A 19,251-nucleotide genomic window follows, 5' to 3' on the forward strand; every position below is an offset into this window, starting at 1 on the left:
ATGCATGCCTATATCTTCATATTTTATGCATGAGGACATGCTCGTGCACGAACGGATCAACATTTGATGACAAGCGAGATTGCATAGTCATCATTTACTCTGCCGCGTCTATGTGCTTCTCCCCCAACGACCGGTACCAAGTCAAGGGACGAATGAATGAAAGAATGAATTACACTGAAGCAATTAACCTTCCGGTGGTGAATGACGGGAGGTGATTAATTCGAGTAAAGAAATTCACAAGTCTTATCTGGACTTGTGTAAGACCAAAGCGCGAGAAGCATGCATTGACCTGATGGCCTTGTGCTCTCTCTCTCTCAGAGGGCAACAATACTCTCAGCCTGCCGGTCAACCTGTACCAAACTCCATTCTGTCGATCGATATGGCTGCCAAAGAGTTCCACAGTTGTTAGAACACGGTTACTGTGGTCACGTGCTGCTCCAGCAGCAGCGATAAAGATTCTCATGGCTTCTGCTGCCGATGATTAAAACCACCATATAAGGCCGTGGTCGTCTTTTTAAAATTAGCACAGGACTTACTTTGTTCAGTGGACATCGTGCCGTGATAAGAATTTCTGGGACCGGTCGAGTTCACGCTGACGGCAAACAATTATACAGTTATTCTGCGATAAGCCAACTGACATCATTAAAATAAAGAATTACTTTATTTGTTGCATTATCTTATTTTTTAATAAGTCTGCGTTGCCAAATACACTAACACTGACGTAGACACACACACAAGGGCAAGCGCGCGCGTTCGCGGATGCAGAGAGGGAGGGGGGAAGGCGAAGGAGGGCAGAGTGACACAAAATGTGCAAAAAGTAAGACCCACCTCTTGTCAGAACGAAGTTGTCACCGCCACCAATATACACTACTGGATCAAGACTGAGGAAGTAGTTACTGTTGTTGATAGTCTTGCTGGTTACGTCTCCATCTAAATACACATCCACGGTTCTACCATGATGGTGAATGGTCAAATTATGCCACCTGCAAGTGTCATCGATTCATTATACATATATATAAAACTATAAAATAAAAAATAATTTCAAGGAACATACTGTCAAAGGTTGTACTTGAAGAAATTAGGTATATCGCGTCTTTCAGCATATCGTAATCAAGTATAAGCCCTTAACGCAGCGGTTCTCAACCTTTTACTTGTGACGCCTCACTGACGAACAAAGAAAGGTAGGTCCGCGCGCCCCCCTTAGCCAGCAATGCAAGCTAATTTCACTAATACCGGTATAAGAAACTTTTAAAAAATGACCACCTTCGCGCCCCCCTTGTAAGCACGTCGCGCCCCACCGTTTGAGAACCGCGGCCATAACGTTTATCTCTTCTGTCATTTAATTATCTGCTTAATAGCTATTTAACAACATCAATAAAGAAAGATGATGATGACGACGACGATGATTAATGATGATGATGATGACGACACGATGATGATAATGAATAATTTCCTCGTCCATGGAGTCAAAAGATAAAATCACAACTAGAACGGACTAAAATGTCAAACAGCAAATTTTTTTACGATTATAATTAGCTTATAATTCATCTATATTTGGATTAGACAGCATTTTCTTTTATTGTCTGAGTATCTGGGGAGAGGGAGTGTTTATCGTGATTCTCTGTCCAGCTCCGCTTAAGTCTTAAAATTTAAACCAAGTCAATGTGCGTAAGTGAAGTGTACTCCTACATAACAATTTTTCCTCTCCCTTGTCTTCGCCCCCACAATCTTTAAGAAGCGCTGACAGCAATCTGTCTACAAAAAGTGCGCGCTCCTTACATCTGAACTTTGGAAGCCTTCCTCGGTATAGGCTTCTACTGTACTTGGGTGCATATGGGAACTATTGTTTCCCTGACTGCAGTAGCTTACGCATCCCCCTCCGAAAAAAAATTGTGCGCGCAATATTCAGATCATTTGCCCTGCAGAAAAGGGAATCGAGTGAGATGCTAGTCCTGTAGAACAGGGGTTTCACCTGTCTGTTGAAGTGTCATGTGCACGAAAATAGAAACCTGAATGCAGTCAATCGTGTGCTTGTCCAAACCAGCGGAGAGCATTGAAGGTCATGATTGATGCCTAGCTTGGCAAGAAGCTACTGGTCACGTGTCCCACAATACAGTATGATTACTCGTAGTCTGCAGGGGTGCCGGAACCGCTTATTTTTCTACCAGCAAAGGAAAGAAGGTCAGTAGTGGATGTCATCTGCCATCCACTGACAATCTTTTACAGGCAGGCCAGTCAGGGTTCGCGTAAGACGTGCTGGAGTATCTAGGCACTGTCTGGGTCACCGCGTGACAAGCAAATTTGGAAGTGTGCATCTCACCCAAAAAACAACAGAAACGAGCAACTGCAATTTTACACAGAGTCAACGGGCAAGCCTATAGCGCTCCATCCTGCTCTCAGCTTCGCGTGGACCGGAAGGCACGAGCTGTCTGCTACCACTCCTGCTGCTGGCTCGTATGGACAGGCTGTCGTTCATTTTTCAAGCTCCACGTTCCTCCTCGTGTTAGTTTCTTGGGACTGGAAAGGCTTCGTCACTATTTACAAACAGTAGAATATACAACAGGAGTGTCTTTGACAAAACTACAAATGAGGAGGGAAAAAACCGCCAGTAACAGCAGCAACAATTAATACGGTGTTAATACGCTCCCACAGGCTCAGCCTTAGTAATAACGACATTTGATATCCCCAGACTGGCCAAGTAGAGAAGCGTAGCAAAACAATCGATTGCTTGAGCTACCTGCCACATACAAGCGTTGTTACGAGGGAATGATAGAGATTGTGTGCGTGTGTTTCAATCCCACAGCCGCTTTATCCACTGGGCAGAAATCCGTTCACACCATTCTTTTATGGGCGCTTGTTAGACGTCTGCTGAGCTCATGGGTACGGAGAAAGTAGAGCACCCTTTCCCTTTCCACTGTCAGAAATGTGGCCAAATGATTACGTGAATATCGGAAAGCCATATAAAAGCACATTCGCCAGTCCTTTTGTTGACAATGTCTTCTCAAGATGAGCTTCATGCACGGCTGCCTGTACTGCCTGCGCCACATCTGCGGTAGAGTCCATTATCCGATCAAGGACGTTCTTCCCTAGTAGAAGCGACACGCGCCTCCTGCGCTCACTTGTGACCACATCGACCAGGTCCTTGACCACCAGGATAGGAACGTCCTCAGACGCTGGCCGTAAACATGTCCACCACCGCCACTCCTGAGTTTGTTTTAGCTGTAAGTCCTGTATGTGCCTCGTGCCCACTCGTCAGTGACCGTCGTTACCTCACTGCCGGTGTCGAGCAACGCCATCACTCAACTGCCATAAATGACAACCTCCGCCGTCGGACACTTTCCAGTCAGGCCAGCTACACTTTATTTCCCTGTCATCCTGTTACGGACGACGGGGACAGTCACTTTCCCTGACCGGTCGGGCTGCAGTCCTCCGAGATGGTGTCAATCGCCGCCACTTCGACGCTCTGCGCCGCCTTCTACCTCGCCTGCTTAAATTCTGGAGCTTCGCGGCGTATTCGTCGACCACCTCATCACGTTGCTGTGGCACTGATGTCGACATCTTTCCGTTCGCCGTACGCCTCCACTAGGACACCCAAGATCTTTCTCGGCGTATCTCTTGTGTCATGCGGAAGCATCAACACTCGACGTCTGGCAGGTCCTCCAGCGAGCTCAAGATGTAACCACGAGCCGCATTCTGACACATCGGGTTTATGGCGAGAGCTAACTCGACCTCTGTTTCAATCTCGTCGACACTCGTTGGTCCACCGGCAAACTACTGAAAGCGGACTAACTAGTATGCTCGTAGAGCCTCTGCCCACCCAACGGATAGCATCATGGTCCTCTCTATGTACTAATCTTCTGTCGTGGGCTTCTGCCCGTGATGAACAAATGTTTCTTTTTGTTCAGCAGTGCTTTTAGGCCCTTGGTCACCCAAGGTTTGTTGTTAGGATAAACATACACTGCCTTGATGGACTGGTGCAATCAACACTATTTTACTTCTCACTTTTACTCCTAACTGTGTGTTAAATGTCTGTATGGGTATGTGAGCAAAGACAAATTTCTGTCCTCCTGGGCAGACAATAAAGTCTGTTTTGATTTGATTTGATTTGATATGGTTAAGATGACATTTAGCTCAATTTCCTTTGTTTTCTTTCTTGTCTCCCTGTCTCCTTTCCTATTCATATCCGTGTCTCTTCAGAGTTTTCTGCTGAAGCTTCCACTCTTCTTTGGCATTTGTTTCCGTTACCAGCCAGTCCATGAATGTAACGCGTATTTGTATCGGGTAATGTTGAGATCCTTCTATTGCCATTTTTTTCCCCTGAACTGAACGGGCGCTTCATCATCACTGCGAGTTGGACGCTCCAGTTGACTGGAGCCTTTGTGTTGCTGCATAAAGCGCGACGTCCGTGACTCACCTGTTTCAATGTCGGTCTGTCTAAGGATCATACTCTAAGCCTACAGCGGAGAACATTTCCACTGTACTGCGCAGAAAGGAGTAGTTTTACTCAGGTGGTGTACTTCTGTTTTGCACACGTGGACTGCTAAGTACTCTATGTGATTTCTTGTCACAGAGTTGTGGTCTACGTAGAAGTGGATATAGGTTTAAACATGCCAGAGATGTTAAAAAATAATGTCTTTTTAAGAGATAATTTTGAAGGCAATCAGTTCAAGTTATTTTTTTATTCATATTTTTATTCACGGCCCGATTATGGAGTCTAAGACTTTAACCATTGAAAAGCTATCGGGGTAAAAGACTACTGGTTATAAGAATATGCTGCTGCTGTGTGTTGCTAGATGGACACGCTCTCTCTCACAACACACACACACAAACAGAAACTGTCATTAACCTATAGCGCTACCAAAATGTTAAAAATATAAAGACATGACATTTTTTAATCAATGATATGTTTAACTTGGGGAAAAGACAATGTAAAGGACAGCTATAGAATAAAAAGAGCTTCTGGCAAAACAGCCGAAAGCAGGAACATAAACAAATGCACCTGCACATAACCCTCGAAGTGTGCCAGGTCCTTGCTGCTTTCTCGTGTATCTTTTGTGAAGAAGCACCTGCATACACATTCTTTTTTTTTTTTTCTTGCATTCATTTCTTCCATTTTTCTAGCCAGACACGCAACGAACCAACGCTTAACTACTGAACGGCAATTAGAAATGATACAACGTCACCTGTCATAGTCAAGTCCTATGCCCAGAGGAAAGTCAAGGTCGTCGTCTCCAAAAGCCACAGACACGTGCAGCACGCCGGAGTTGATAGAAGCGGTGATGTGGTTGTGATAAGGCATGCCTCCCACTGCATAAAGAAGTATTCCCGACGGCCTTCCAGTCTATTCAAATCCGTGCAAAGAGAGCATTAGAAAAACACTTCTTAGGTGACTATCAAAGGATAAGATTTTCTGAGAAGGAAATAATAAAATATTCGCAAATAGTTTATAAAAATAGACAAAATAAAACGCAAACAACAAATAAGTAAAAAAACAAAACAAAAAAACAAACATATTGACATCCACTTTCCGTTCCGCTAATGTTCTTTAGAAATATACGATACAGAAATTCCGAAGTAAACGTTAAGTCACATTAGACATTAGACTGTCGTGCAGAACGCGCTTAACTAACGATGTGGCTGCCCCCTCGCCTTTTTTTTTTTTTTTTTTAAATCCGCCACCCCGACTGTGAACAAGAGGCTTCCAAATCTGCATTGCATGGTCTTGGTTTTGTGAGGTAACGCAGTCTTTAAACACTTCCGCCCTTCAGGCGTGATTGACTGGGGGTATTTACTGCTCCTGCCAGATGCCAGGCGTCTTCTGATAAGCTGCTTCCCTCCTTAAAACAAACACTTTTATGCCCCAGCTCTAACAAGCCTGCAACGGCCATGCAGGTATGAACATAATGGAACCCAGGCGTCTGCTGTGAGCAGTCCAAATATTTTTTCCCCTTTGCGAATAAAAAGAAAGAGGAAATGCTTAGCCATATCTGACATGGTACATTTAGTCTCGTGAGCTTTGCAGAATAACAGCGTTTTGCATGTTTGACAAAATAACTAAATGAAAATCCTTTCGTCAACGCTTACAGTTTTTTAACAACATATTTTATCTTTTGCTGTTTTCGGGTGATCTAAACAAGCAGTGTTCATCACATATAATCTGACAACAGGGCAAAATATAACTTAAACCATTTTAAACTATGCTTAAATTACCTACTTAATGTAGACTGCTGTAAGTAGTAAATAAGTAAGTAGTTTATCCTAAATGCAGAATACTAGTGTTCTGAATCTTTCATCTTTCCCACAATGTGAGTTGTACATGTTCCTATGCACAACAGCTTGTAGCAGTACAAAAACCGGTCTCTTCATGCCGCAGTCTGCAATGCCAGTTTAGGCAAGTCTGTGCATTGTGTTACGAGATGTCCAATACTATCACACCTCAAGCTTAAAGGATCTTATTCCCACGACCAGTAGGGATGAAAAGAACCTTTTTTTCTGTGGCATGACTGTGTGCTTAAACAACACTGATCTGGCAAGACAGAGGTCAAGCCATGGCGGGTTCGTATCAACAAGGAAGTCTCTTGGCTACTTTCCCTTAACTCGCTCGTTATTGCAGGCACAGAGCGTGGGCGAGAACTGAGAGTCCTCCTGCAAACACTGGGCTTTGGAGGCACTGAACTAGAACTACTATGACCCATCTGACAGCTCGTTAAGGATCGCACGCTTCAATAAACTTCAACATGAAAAACGACCAAAAATATAGCGACAGAGGTGACGCAGTTCAAGAACATAATTATGTTTGCCCTGGTAATGTTACGCATATAAAAAGATTTTTTTTTTTGACATTACTTTTCCGACCCGTAAAAATCGTTAACATCATCAAGCATCGCTTTCCTTTCATGCTACTACTGTTTTACTGGTATGGTGGGTCAGCATGAAGTGTGGTGTGTGCATGCGGGCGTTCGTACCCTAACAATAAAAATGATATGAAATAAACAGTTACCTTGAATTCCAAAGCCACTCTGTTGTTGTCAGAAAGGAGTCGATCTTCCTCTCTTTCGTACAGTTTGTACGTAACCCATTCATAGCCGCTGACAGTCAGAACGGTAGGGCCTGCAACAAAGGGACGGGAGCGACTTCATTGTAATACATGTAGCACTTGATAGGACAGAATCGAGCTTATTTGAAACTCATCTCCCTCGAAAATCGAATTCTTCCGGGAGAGTCGTCCGGTCGAGCTGCCCTGCGTAGGCTTGCCGTCTTCAAGGGACGGGAGAGGGGGAGAGGAGCGGGGAGGTGAGGGAGTGGTGGCGCTGCACACGAACAGCAAGCGCTCGAGGTCAAGCCTCCTGGAAATGTTTGATCAGTCTGATCGTTCGTCAACTCTTCATCACGCCATCTCACTTTCCCTGCTCTGTCTTCTTCTGTCCTTTCATCTCTCGCTCTCTCTCACATACACATGTATATCAATGCCATATTCGCTGCTACCACGAATTGACAATATCAGGAATGACATACTAATCAGTTTTATAACGCAAGGTATGTATTGAAGCTAATGGAAAATTTCTTTTAAATCATGTTGTGTACTATATAGATAATTGATAGCGAAAGCCCTTAGAAATGCAATCACGGCTAACTGCAAACCAGTCAATAATGGCCAGAAATATTTTCCCAAATAATGCATTCTTATTACTGTATGACCTCAGTCAAACAGAGAAATGAACGGGAATTTCCTTTTGCTCCGACGTCAAAGGTCTCAGTTATAGAGAAAAATTACATATCTATGTAGGCATTTTCTCCCCCAACCGCTCGAATGGCTCGTGAAAAGGTCGTAAACATGACGTCAAATGACATATAATATATAATAAAGAGAAAAAAAGGTAGAAATAATCCAATATAAAATGCCACTACCCTTTTCCTCTTTATTCGGTCGTGTGCTTTATCAAATATACGCCGCGAAAGATTCGATCGACCTTCAGTGTGCTCAAACAATGTTTGGCAACTCAGTTATGAGCAATTAAATAGACGTGCGTCACAAAAACCATGAAACTGTTGTAAAACAGCTGTTTAGTCTAACAGGGATACTGCCAAGTGAACTTCACCAAGGTTAAGTTAGAAGAGCGCACATGATAAAAACATGCCAGATGCGCCAATGAATTTCGAATCGTAACCATGGAGTTGAGGTCCCTTTTTTCGGAGGATAATTTGTTGTTTTTCAATGCTGCTAAATGAAGTAGAGCTTTTCTTAGAGGCTTTCTTCAAACGTAAATGAACTTAATCTTATTTGTTTCATCTCTGGTTTGAGCCAACCGATTCTGTGTCTCTGCCCCTAATACTAAAATGTACAAATGTTGATCCTAGTACACACATATAGCAATCCAACCCTAAGAATTAGTCTTCAGGACAAGACCATATCAAACGACACACGTATACTGCAAAGCCATAACCGTATTATTTCACTGAAATAATATGCTAAACTAGTTCTTTGCCACTCTCACATTCACTATAATACAGCTCATACACCTATAAACTCACTAAAGTTGTCGATATAGCTACCATAAAATGTTACATGTCCAAAACTCGCAGTTCTTTATTAAAGGTTTCGTTGTTCAATTAAAAAAAGAAACATTACAATATTTATGCATATCGTTTACATGTTACAACGTTTGTATGTATAATATTCAGCCAGCTATGAAAAAGAATTCAATTGAAAAAAAATCGGTATAGGTCACAGTTCCTCTTTTACTTTCTGATATACTGTTATGTTACCTCCACCCCCTGCCAGGTGAGTCAGTACAGAATTGTAAAGCCGCTAGCTTGTATTTGTGCTGAGATTTTAATTCTGTGCCGCGTGCAGTCTAAGGCAACTGAACTACAAATTGAATGCTGTGATACTACTTTGTGATCGCTTTAGCGGTAATATGTTCCACCCCCTCAAAGGCTTTCAGGCAGCGAGGGCAAGAGCGATTATAAAGTGTGTGTAATGCATAATAAACGTACCGCTCAAAAGGGCGAACCCTGCCGAAACCGTGCCATCCAGCCAGTCGACATAAATGTACTTCTCAAATCTTTTAAAAAATAATTTTAGGCACAGGGGAATCTCAGCTCCTATAGGTTGTATTTGCAACTGCTAAAGAGTAAGCACTACCTGAGGCTATAAGAAGCGCTCTTTAGGTAGCCAATGCTTCATTAAGAACACTGATGGCTGTTTTAGTCAGTTAGACTACCAAAATGGCGCCTGATAATGTCTCGACCCTTTCAAAACAGACCACGCCAAACCCCCTCAATAAACAAAGAGAGTAAATATGTGCCACTGTGTCACGTGCCCGTAACGAGGACTCCATGAACAAAAATCAATATTTCTACAAGGCCTGTGTATTTTCAGGTCTCCCACGATCCATTTCTTTCTTTCTTTTTTCTTTCCTTCTTTCGTTTAAACTTAAACTTTCCATTTTACTAACGAGAGCTTTAGAGAAAGTCATCGACATGAAAAGTAAAATGTATTTTCCCAAGGAACCTTTTTGTAAATCCTATAAAAGGTGACTTCAACCAACCAAGCAGTCTAAATGAGCAAAAACAGAATTTTCTGGAGAATTTTGAACAGCAGACGCTGATCTGGCTACGGACAGTATGCAGATTAGTGCCTGTTGAGAGGAGCGAGCAGTTCCGGAGGTCTGTAGAATTTCGCAAGAAGTGCACGAGCAGAGTCGCACGCATGTCACTTGTAAGCAGAGTGCTTTCGCGACTAGGTCATTCTTCATCAACGCTACAGTCTGTTTCACATCTTTCACAGGCTACTCAACGATTCTCGTCCGGTTTACGGAATGCCCATCCCACCACAAGGGATGTTTGCACGTCTCTGTCCGTTTCTTCTGTTAGCGCATTAAGAACTGTCGCAAACATTACCTCGATATTGCGGGCTAGTTGAGAGGACCTAAACTAAACAGAATTACCGGATACTTACACCCCTCTCCCCAGACCAAAACATCCATGGGTTCTGTTTAACCTATTTATTTACAAACCCCCAATTTTTTTTAAAGGAACTTCGGAAAAGTTATCACAAACTATAAATGCAACGAGTGCATACCAGTAGATTTTTTTTAAAAGCGAGCTAATTAAAGAGCTTCCGCCTAAACCACATGGAACTAGGATAAAGTCACATGACAGAGTGAGAGTGGGGTGCTCTGAAACATATTTTGAACCTAAATTGCAGTTATCCCTATGTTACGAACTCAGACGTAATTGCTCCAGGCAGCTCTTAATTATGTCTTTATCGTCTGCCAATAATTACCACAAACAGAGGAAAAGGCGACAGAAAGACTGTAAGTCGGCAAAGTAAAATTAATGAAAAAGAAACAGAAGGACAGACAAAACATACGCAACTCTACAATATAAAAAATTGCGAAACATAAAGATTTAAATAATTAATATTAATAACGTAATATCCCCTGGGTATCATTGACTTTGCATGGGTTGAAAAGAAAAAAAAATACTATTGAAAACCTATTATAAATCTTTGGCCTCTGGTATTTGTGGCTTTTTTCCTCCTTTGAAAAGAGGAAAGTTACAGCAGACGCCACGGCCACAACGTTTAAGATGCTGCTTCTGCAGCTACTGAAATATCAGGCACGATCTTTCTCCAAACAGAAAGTAAAAGTCGGTGAGAGGGAAGGGGTGAGCCGAAAATTATTTTGCGACACTTTGTCTTTCGCTGCCCTTCCTATTTAATCAGTGATGTTCGTGTGTCAGCTAAGCGATTAGGTTAGCATGCCGGGTGTAAATTTCTGGACGGCGGGAATCCAACATGAGGAGCTTGGTGAAGAAAGGTCAACGAAAGCATGTGCAGACAAATATAGGTCACTACTTGCATCCACTCTGGCCTGAATTCCTGAGTCTCGTGCCGACTGAAATCTAGGTCATGGTCAGCCAGGCAGAGAATCACACACTCATACACTAATGAGCTGATCGTGGTTTAGGACGGCTCGAATAGATGAGTGAAAACAACGAGGAAATGGTGACCCTTGCCGAACCTGGAATACGACAACCTTTTGAACGCATGAGTTAACACTGCTTTCAAGCTTTTACTACTTCACTACTCCAGTACAAGAAACTACTAATTACAACTTATGCTAGACAGAGATACTAGTCATTTGATTTTTCTCTCTCTCTCTCTGTACGGAGCTGTGTGTCAGAAAATAACAGTCTGTATTAAATACTACTGGAAATTTGTTATTCATCACTTTGTTATCACTTGTGCTTTTTGCCCACACATACAGATATTGTACTATTATCCTGCAGATTTAGTTTCTTCCTTGATCTTAAGAAAATATAAATAAAATGAAGAATAATAAAATATTTCCGTAAATATTTTTGCTTTGAATAGACTACAAATAGACTTATCGCAGGGAGAGGCGCACGGACATGAGAAAACTATATCTGCAGTGATTCGAAACGGTCTAAAGGCAGTCCACCTACGGCTTTTACTGACTTTGCACTGGAAAACTTAAGCGAACTTCCCTGATCGTGTTGGCGCGAGCTCAACTTTCGAAAACCGGACACATGCCGAGAGAACATCCAGGTGAGACAAAGTCGTTAAAGCAGACTTGGTGGAAGGCCCTCCGCTGATAATATGTTTTCTGCCAGGTGCAGTGGTAGGATTGTCATAAATTGAACCTATGCTCTGCTTCCACTCAAGTATTCTCCAGGAGCGAGGAGCGCAGAACGCTGCTGGGTGTTACTTGATGAACAACACGAGGCAGTCAGCTAAACTGCTTATGATATTTTCCTAGTCGGGGTATCAGGCGTCGACTGGGTGTTTTGTCCCGCAAATCTTCCACTTTAATTGAGTCAAGCTTAATGAGTAAACGACATATGTATTGCTAAATAGTTAACACTTGTATCTTACACTTGTTTCACTCGATTTCCATCTCCCAACTGAGATTACAATTACGATGTTCTCAGGTTCATCGTGCGTAGGTACGCAGTTGTACATTTTTCCAATTTGGAACAACCGGAGAAATGGAGACAATAAACGTGCTCCCGTGAAAAGTTCGCCAGTCTTCTTGTAGACGAAAAGAATATGACTGCCAAATTTGGTGAAGATTGGTCTATGTGGGTTTGTGTGAGGTCCGACTCCGAACAACAGATACATAATACACCCTTCATAGCACCCTTTATTTATAATATTCATTTAACAGACTACAAAGTGTTAACCGTCCAACTAGCGCCCTAACAGCGTTCTGTGCACCTGGATCCAGGTGTTAAGAAACAGCTGGTTCGTTTAGACCTATAGGCTTGGCAGGAAGGTCTTTTGGCTAATACAGAGTTGTGTTTTTTTTTTTATAGGAAATAATGGAAACTTTATTCGTTCCAAGCCCCATGCTATTTACTAGCCTAATTGTATATAATTGTAGAAAAACATGAGTCTCAACAAGGAAATAAACGTGTATTTCATAAAATGTACTGTACAGTACAGTAAATTGTGTTTCTTACCTGTAATGTTATTTTTTTGAAGAGTCCTCTTCAATAAAACAGAGGGTAACTGTTTCGGGTGTTTCTGTTCTCTGTATCTTTTGCTGAGGAGAATCAGAAAGTTGTTGTCTGATTTCTTTACGGAAAGAATTTGTCAATTGTTTGAACTGTTTTTTTCTCCTCTGCACTCACACTGCATGATGACGCAAAGCAAGCCTAATGAACATTCGGCTCAAGATCTCGGATTCGGATGTTCGAGTTCCAAATATTGTTCGGATTCCAAGACAAAAATTTTCTCGAATTTCCTGGTCGAATACCGATTTGGTCGAAAGTCAAGGCGTTCGAGAACCGAGGTATCACTGTAGTTGTGTTTTACGTTATTTGCGGTTTTAATAAAATGGAAAAAGTATACTACCACGGATACAAAGGATTAAAGGAACATTCTCGAGCTCTTAGTGACCACATTGTATTCACTAAGCAAGGGTACGGGAAAAATCTCTGCAGGGCCACCATTCGTCGTGCCTGTGAGATGTGTATCACCGCGGTCTCAAAATCACGTCTGTGTCGCCTCGCCTAATGGAGGTGACAACTTTTGTATTATTACCTACATACAGATGAATAAGAATTTCTGAATAAGGTTTATGTACTTTTGTATTATTTACCTAGACAAGAACGAATGATGATCGTTATCACGTGTGGTTTATCCGAAAATATAATTTATTGTGAAACTTTGTGCTATCTTTATGGAAGGTGTATCGAAAAGGGACGAGTGTAATTTAAGCATACATAAACTATGCAGTAAATTGTAATGCTCGATGTACAGGTTTCTTTTCCGGGCAGAATATCTAAGGACAGACGTGGTGTATACCTGCGTGCCTTGGAACACGGGTCAAGGTGTTCACCCCTGCTCTGATTCAAGAGCGTTGTGTTTGCTCCCTATTCCGATCATCACTAGGCTTTGTGCTGAGCCCTAGTTCATAAAGAGAAATCAGCTTCAGTGACCCTTAGAGTGCAACGTCAATATCCGGTGCGTGAGAAGGATCTTGGAATGTCAATCCCGCAGGAAACCCACTTTCCCGTGTGGCGGCACTCTGAGGCTTCGTCACTGTGCTTGTAAACACCGCCGAAAAATCACTTGACATTGAGTGGAGCATACCAGTGAGTTTCACCGATGTCTCGCTATCATACCTCACTCGACTGATGTCTTCTGAAAGAAAACTTCGAGCCCGTGTCCTAATTACCAGAGCTCTACAAAGTAGGGTTAACCTTTTGTTAAAAGAATGCGCATGTGGCACAAGTAAATGTGGATTAGTGAACATTGCTTGAGACACACGCGTTGCATAAATGTGTGAACAATTTTCTGTTTGTAGAGGTTCAATGCCAGGTACCTTATAAGCTCAAAAATTAGTTCCACTACCTTTTTGTCAAAATGGCCTCTGGACGTCAGTCTTCTTTTTAGGATCCTTGTCTATCTACCAAAATCTGTTATGAAGAAATCTGCTTCACTGCTAGGCCAAATTAATCCCACAAACAGTACGAAAATAAAATTATCTGTTTACTGGAAATAGTATGTGTTTCTGTTAAGTCTAAATAAGCTAGTATTTGTCCATCGTTAAACGATAATAAAAACTGTTGAATTATGGCGTTTGTAACACCGCCAGCATTTACAATGCTTTGATTTTCTAGTTTCTTGTGTGTACCAATATTATTAAATGTTCCTACAGCAATAATGTTTGAATTTCATTATAAATATATACCAAACGCAATTAAAAGCACTAAATCATTACCGAGAGATAACGATTTAAAAATTGGATGTGGACGTTTTCTCACATTTCACTTCAAGTTGAAGGATGCTTTGTGTGCTGGGAGTTGGAGGAGGGGTACTTACACGCTGACACAAATAAAGCCTTCATGAGTCCGATAATCATGGGCGTTTTTTTTTTCATAGTAGTATTCCTCAGCACTTAAGTGCCTTGACAAGTGTAAACGCGCTAGATTCGCACATCGCTGCGTCCACAGGAGTACGGGGCTCCTTCAAAGGTGCAGTAATGACCTGGGAGTGGAAGCCTCCAGGTGACGTTTGAATCATCGTTAACAAACTGGTCTCTGGGTCCCTGGATGCTCGGCGTGCATGCGTGTAACTTGTGTATGTGTAAGTGAAAGAGAAAGAAAATTTCACACCTTGTGTCACTGACTTTGTCATAATGACATGGAGACATTCTAGCACAGCAGTAACAAATATAGGAATCGAATAAAAACCAACACTCAAGAATCACCATTATCATTACCTATCTGAGAATACATCTATGACCATCAGGCACAGATATACAAAGATGTATGTGTAATCCTTTACAGTCATACTTGGGGTACATATGAGCGAGCGAGAAAAAGAAATGTGATGAACAGTCTATATGTTAAACAGTTGTTGTGTTAATAATAACAATTAAAAACTCTTCCACCATCCCGACCCTTCCTTTTCCTCTTTCCTGATTCCGTGCAGCGTGATGCGGCGAAACTGAGCAGCCGGGTGCTTATTTAGCATTTCACTCTTTCTAGCAAGCGCTCACTGTAGTCTCTGGCACACTCTCCCCCGTGGTTTCCATCAACACGATCTGCCTAGTAACGGAGGTAAAGTGTCGAAGAGGGTGTAGGAAAATTTATGTCTAAGACAGACTTAGGTAATTAAGAAAATGGGGAAACAAAGAAAATAAAAACAAAAACTTCAGGACAAAATAGAAAAACACGCTGAACGTAAATCAGTCAGCTGTATGGTATTTGAATTTATGCACACCACGCTCGCTGCTGTAGTGTAACTATCCATAGAGCTATATTTGTAGTACATGCATTGGTGTGAAACGTATGCCTGACTTACCTTCTTTTTCACAAAATTCGCCCTCGTGGTCTGTTCCAAAGCAGTCACAATGAAAGTCAGCGTAGGTGTTTATGCATTTTCCACCGTTGACACACCTTTTGATCCCTTGGCATTGATCAATACAACCTTCTAACACGCCTACTGCTGAATGGATTGGAATGTATTCCATGGACTGACCGTCTCTGGAGTATTTGAGATCTCTCAAGCATCCGATAAAAGAGTAGTAGTTCTGAGATGTTGCGTTTGTAACCTCTGAAAAAGAATATTACTATTGACTTAAAAAACTGAATGAACTTCGCAGACATATGGTTCAAGTGCTTCACTCATAAAAATAAATATTTGCCATGGCCTTAAAGACTATGTTTAAGATGAAAGTCTACACACAGACTGCCACACCAGCAACAAGATTAAAAGAATGAAATGTAAATATATCAAAGTTGTAACACGATGAGGGTGTAAACCTCTGTAGTACTATAAACATGTAATATGTGTGTTCTCGCTACTGGTTGTTTTTACCTCCATAGGTGAGCCTTGAATGGAGTTTTGACCAATGAAGGATATTTCCTGCATTGCCCCATAAATAAGCTTTTAGGACTTGCATCTTGGAATAGGAGTCAAGCCTAATTATCATTTCACCGCTTGTTGAGTTTAGCGTCAAATCCAAGGTATGCCATCTGTCATCATTCAGTGCTGTAAAATGTTCAAACAATGACATTTTAAATAAATTGTAAGCGTTATAAAATTAAGAACATATCGTTCTAATCACCTGCTTTTATTATGCATAATGACTAAAAGTTCAATGTTAGCAGTGCTATAAATTTACAAGGATAATAAGACTGTTCCGTTCCTAATGGTCATGTTCTATTCTTTTCGTTCCATTGTGTTCGTTGTTAATGGGCTTTATATTCAGAAAACTAGTGCTGTCTTGCCTTAGCCAGCGATTGTCTGTAATTCTGTAATTTGAAGTACTGAACGCAAGGCGAGTGGGGGAGAGGAATATAAGGATAATACAGGAAAAGCAGAATAGTGTACGAACTCTCTCTCTCATGCGTGCGCGTGCACACACACACACATGCATGTAGTGAGACTGTCATATGAACATAAAGACATTGATACCAATGACTGTGGTCCATCATCATAGCAACTGTAGTCTGCAAAATGGTTGTTTCTGAAAACTATTTTTACAAAAAGTAGTCTACAATCATACGCCTTCTGTACATGCATCTGTTAATTTATGGAAATACAAATAGAAAAAGAGTTGGGGGGAGGGGTTGGGGAGGATGGTGCTCTACGCAGAGCCAGGTGGGGGGGGGGGACAAAGAAAAGATTCGTTAAAATGTACGTCTGCGATAATCGAATGGAGTGATCTCTACTTCTATTTTTTAGCAGAGTAAAACATTTCGACACAATGTTCTTGCTATGGAAGCACTACTTATTAAAGCATTGCAAAAGATGGTCGGTCTACACATTCCACCCACGTTTCCTGTAAAACGTCTTCAAACAAGCCCTTTGCACATATTTAGTGCGTGGGAAAAAAGACCCTATTCTTAGAAATTCAATGAACGTAGTAAAGCTAGATTTCGAATTTCAATGCTGATGAATATAACGCTGATGACAAGCACATAAAAACTGCTTTCCTTGACTTGCGGGACTAGTTCAGCGATGATGCACTGGGGGACGAACGACTATCAACCAATACGAGTTGACTACGCCCAACAATCTGATCTCATGAGTTTTTGAGTCCCTTCCTATTTCATTCAACTGCTGGACTGGAGTGGTTTTATGTCAAAGAAATGGGCCGGGTTTGCATAGTGACACTTTAAATCGTGAGACCTGCAATAGCCTGGTGCGTTTCTGTCACTTCCCCCCTGTTCTGAGCTAAGATGTGCCATGCCGAACAAAGTTCTTGACACTTTTAACTAGTCCACGTCTAGGGTCAGGAATGGTTATCGAAGAACAAAAGCCTTAGGATGATAACCATGCACATATCAATTTATTGTTGCAGGCTATTAAAAAAAAAGCAGACAGTTGTTGATGTCGGCTAGTATTTTATCTGGGATTTTGCGGCTTGAAACATTGATCCCTTTTTGTTGACGAAGTATTATTAATTGGCTCGTGTTGTTTAATACGCCGAGAAATACAGCTGATCATTTCGAACTTTATAACACCGCTGTTACATGTACACGAACAACCCATGTAAACGTTTTGTTAAAATGACTGTTTTTCCCCTCTCTCTCAAACGACAAGGACACACGAATTGTAACAGGTTTGAACAGCTGCCAACAAACACAATACAGCAACAATGGCACTCGTCTCCGAGACACTACGTCATTGTGTTAATAAGTTGACAAATGTCCGGGCCCTCACTGGTTGTGACATTTTGTGCCTCACGCCGGCAGTTGAAAGTGCAAACAGTCGCCATTCCGAGAATGACACTTGGCGCTAATGCTGTCCCCTCTAGAGCTCGACAGGAATATATTAAAAGTGCAAGCTTGAAGATTCAAGGCGTCTTTAACTGGCTTAGATTAGTGGTGCAACAGTCGACAACCATCCAGTCTTTGCTAAAGGAGGCGTCTAGATGTTTACATTTGAATTGGACATCCAGGGTTTTGACTCGGAGACTGAATATAAAATATGCTTCTACAAAATAAATGCCATTTAACCACTCTCCATGCCTTAAACGCACGAATTAAAAAGGAAAAATTAAAACAAAGCACGATAAACCAAAAGAACGTGATTTCTATCGTGCCTTTAAGATAATACTATGCATAAAGACTGATAACGTACGAGTGTTGACACATTCTTCTTTGCCCACAATCATATTTTTCAAAAGACCATCACGACCACTACATCCGCTAAATACGGTTTTATTTTATTTGTGTGTGTGTGTGTGCATCATGTTGCAACTCCCTTCCCACTTAAAAAAATGGAAAAGAAAATATAGTATGCTTACCTTTGCCCATAGGAAAAGTGTCCTGATAGTGATTGAGAATGTATCCAACTAGCAGACTGCCCTGGCGAATCTCCAGAAACATTTCATAATTAGCAAGCTGTGGAAACACCTCCTTGTCAAACTCTGTCACCGTGTGATGTAGAAGCAGTCCATTTGGTTGTTTCGGGTTCTGAAAGTCAACTGTAGACGTAAGATTTTATCGTGAAGTTGTGGCGAGAAGCTGATGGATGACGTCCCGAGAACGTTAAACGTCCATGTGGTGACTGCAGAAGTGGTTGGTGATCTGGCTGTAGTAGTCGTGTATTTGGCGGCTTGTGCATTGATCCTGGTGGGAGCAATGGTGACGACAGTCATAACTATCACCATCACTGAACTACCCACCATCAACAAGGAGAGGGTGGAGAACTTCCTCATCCTGTGTCAATCCATTTTCTGAATAATAAGTACGCAGAAATAGTATATCCAAATAGAAAGAACAATTCTAAACTTTAAAAAAAATTGTTTACATTAATATGCTTTCCGAAAATTACTTATTACGTGGTTAACGTTTCTAAGTGTGCACTAAATACTTTCTACTCAAATTCATAATTGCCTATGTACAGTATATTTCTAGGATATTACTTTTTTTTAAACTGCATTACTCTCTTCTACAGAAAACACTGACGTCATGTGAATACAATAAATGAATCTCAATCTCTTGATAGGTCTTTTTTATTAACAATTTATTTATTATTTGACTACCCATTTAATAAACCGGAAAAATGGACTAAGCCACTAGCAGATATTGTATGCAACAGAAATCCCTAACAGCGAAGCCTGATTCCTGTTCAGCCACATTATTGTCTGTGGGCCCGGACAATGGGCTATTCACCCAACGGACGAAACACCATTACTACTACTACAACAAAATAACAACCTGTTTTGAATCATCGAGCGGAAGTACTCACAAACAGTTAAA

At 41.5% G+C, this 19,251-nt stretch overlaps 1 protein-coding gene across 1 annotated transcript in view; it reads right to left on the reverse strand.

Moving 5' to 3' along the window:
- LOC112573675 (contactin-associated protein-like 5) overlaps positions 1 to 18,707 on the reverse strand; it is a 51,301-nt gene extending 32,594 nt beyond the window's left edge. The window contains 7 exon segments of the mRNA XM_025254245.1: positions 829 to 983; positions 5,184 to 5,341; positions 7,001 to 7,110; positions 15,341 to 15,592; positions 15,857 to 16,030; positions 18,294 to 18,450; positions 18,453 to 18,707. Coding sequence (XP_025110030.1) covers positions 829 to 983; positions 5,184 to 5,341; positions 7,001 to 7,110; positions 15,341 to 15,592; positions 15,857 to 16,030; positions 18,294 to 18,450; positions 18,453 to 18,707 — 1,261 coding nt within the window.
- Between the last annotated feature and the right edge of the window lie 544 nt (positions 18,708 to 19,251).

Source organism: Pomacea canaliculata, linkage group LG10 (genome assembly GCF_003073045.1).
Source record: "Pomacea canaliculata isolate SZHN2017 linkage group LG10, ASM307304v1, whole genome shotgun sequence".
Taxonomy (NCBI): domain Eukaryota; kingdom Metazoa; phylum Mollusca; class Gastropoda; order Architaenioglossa; family Ampullariidae; genus Pomacea; species Pomacea canaliculata.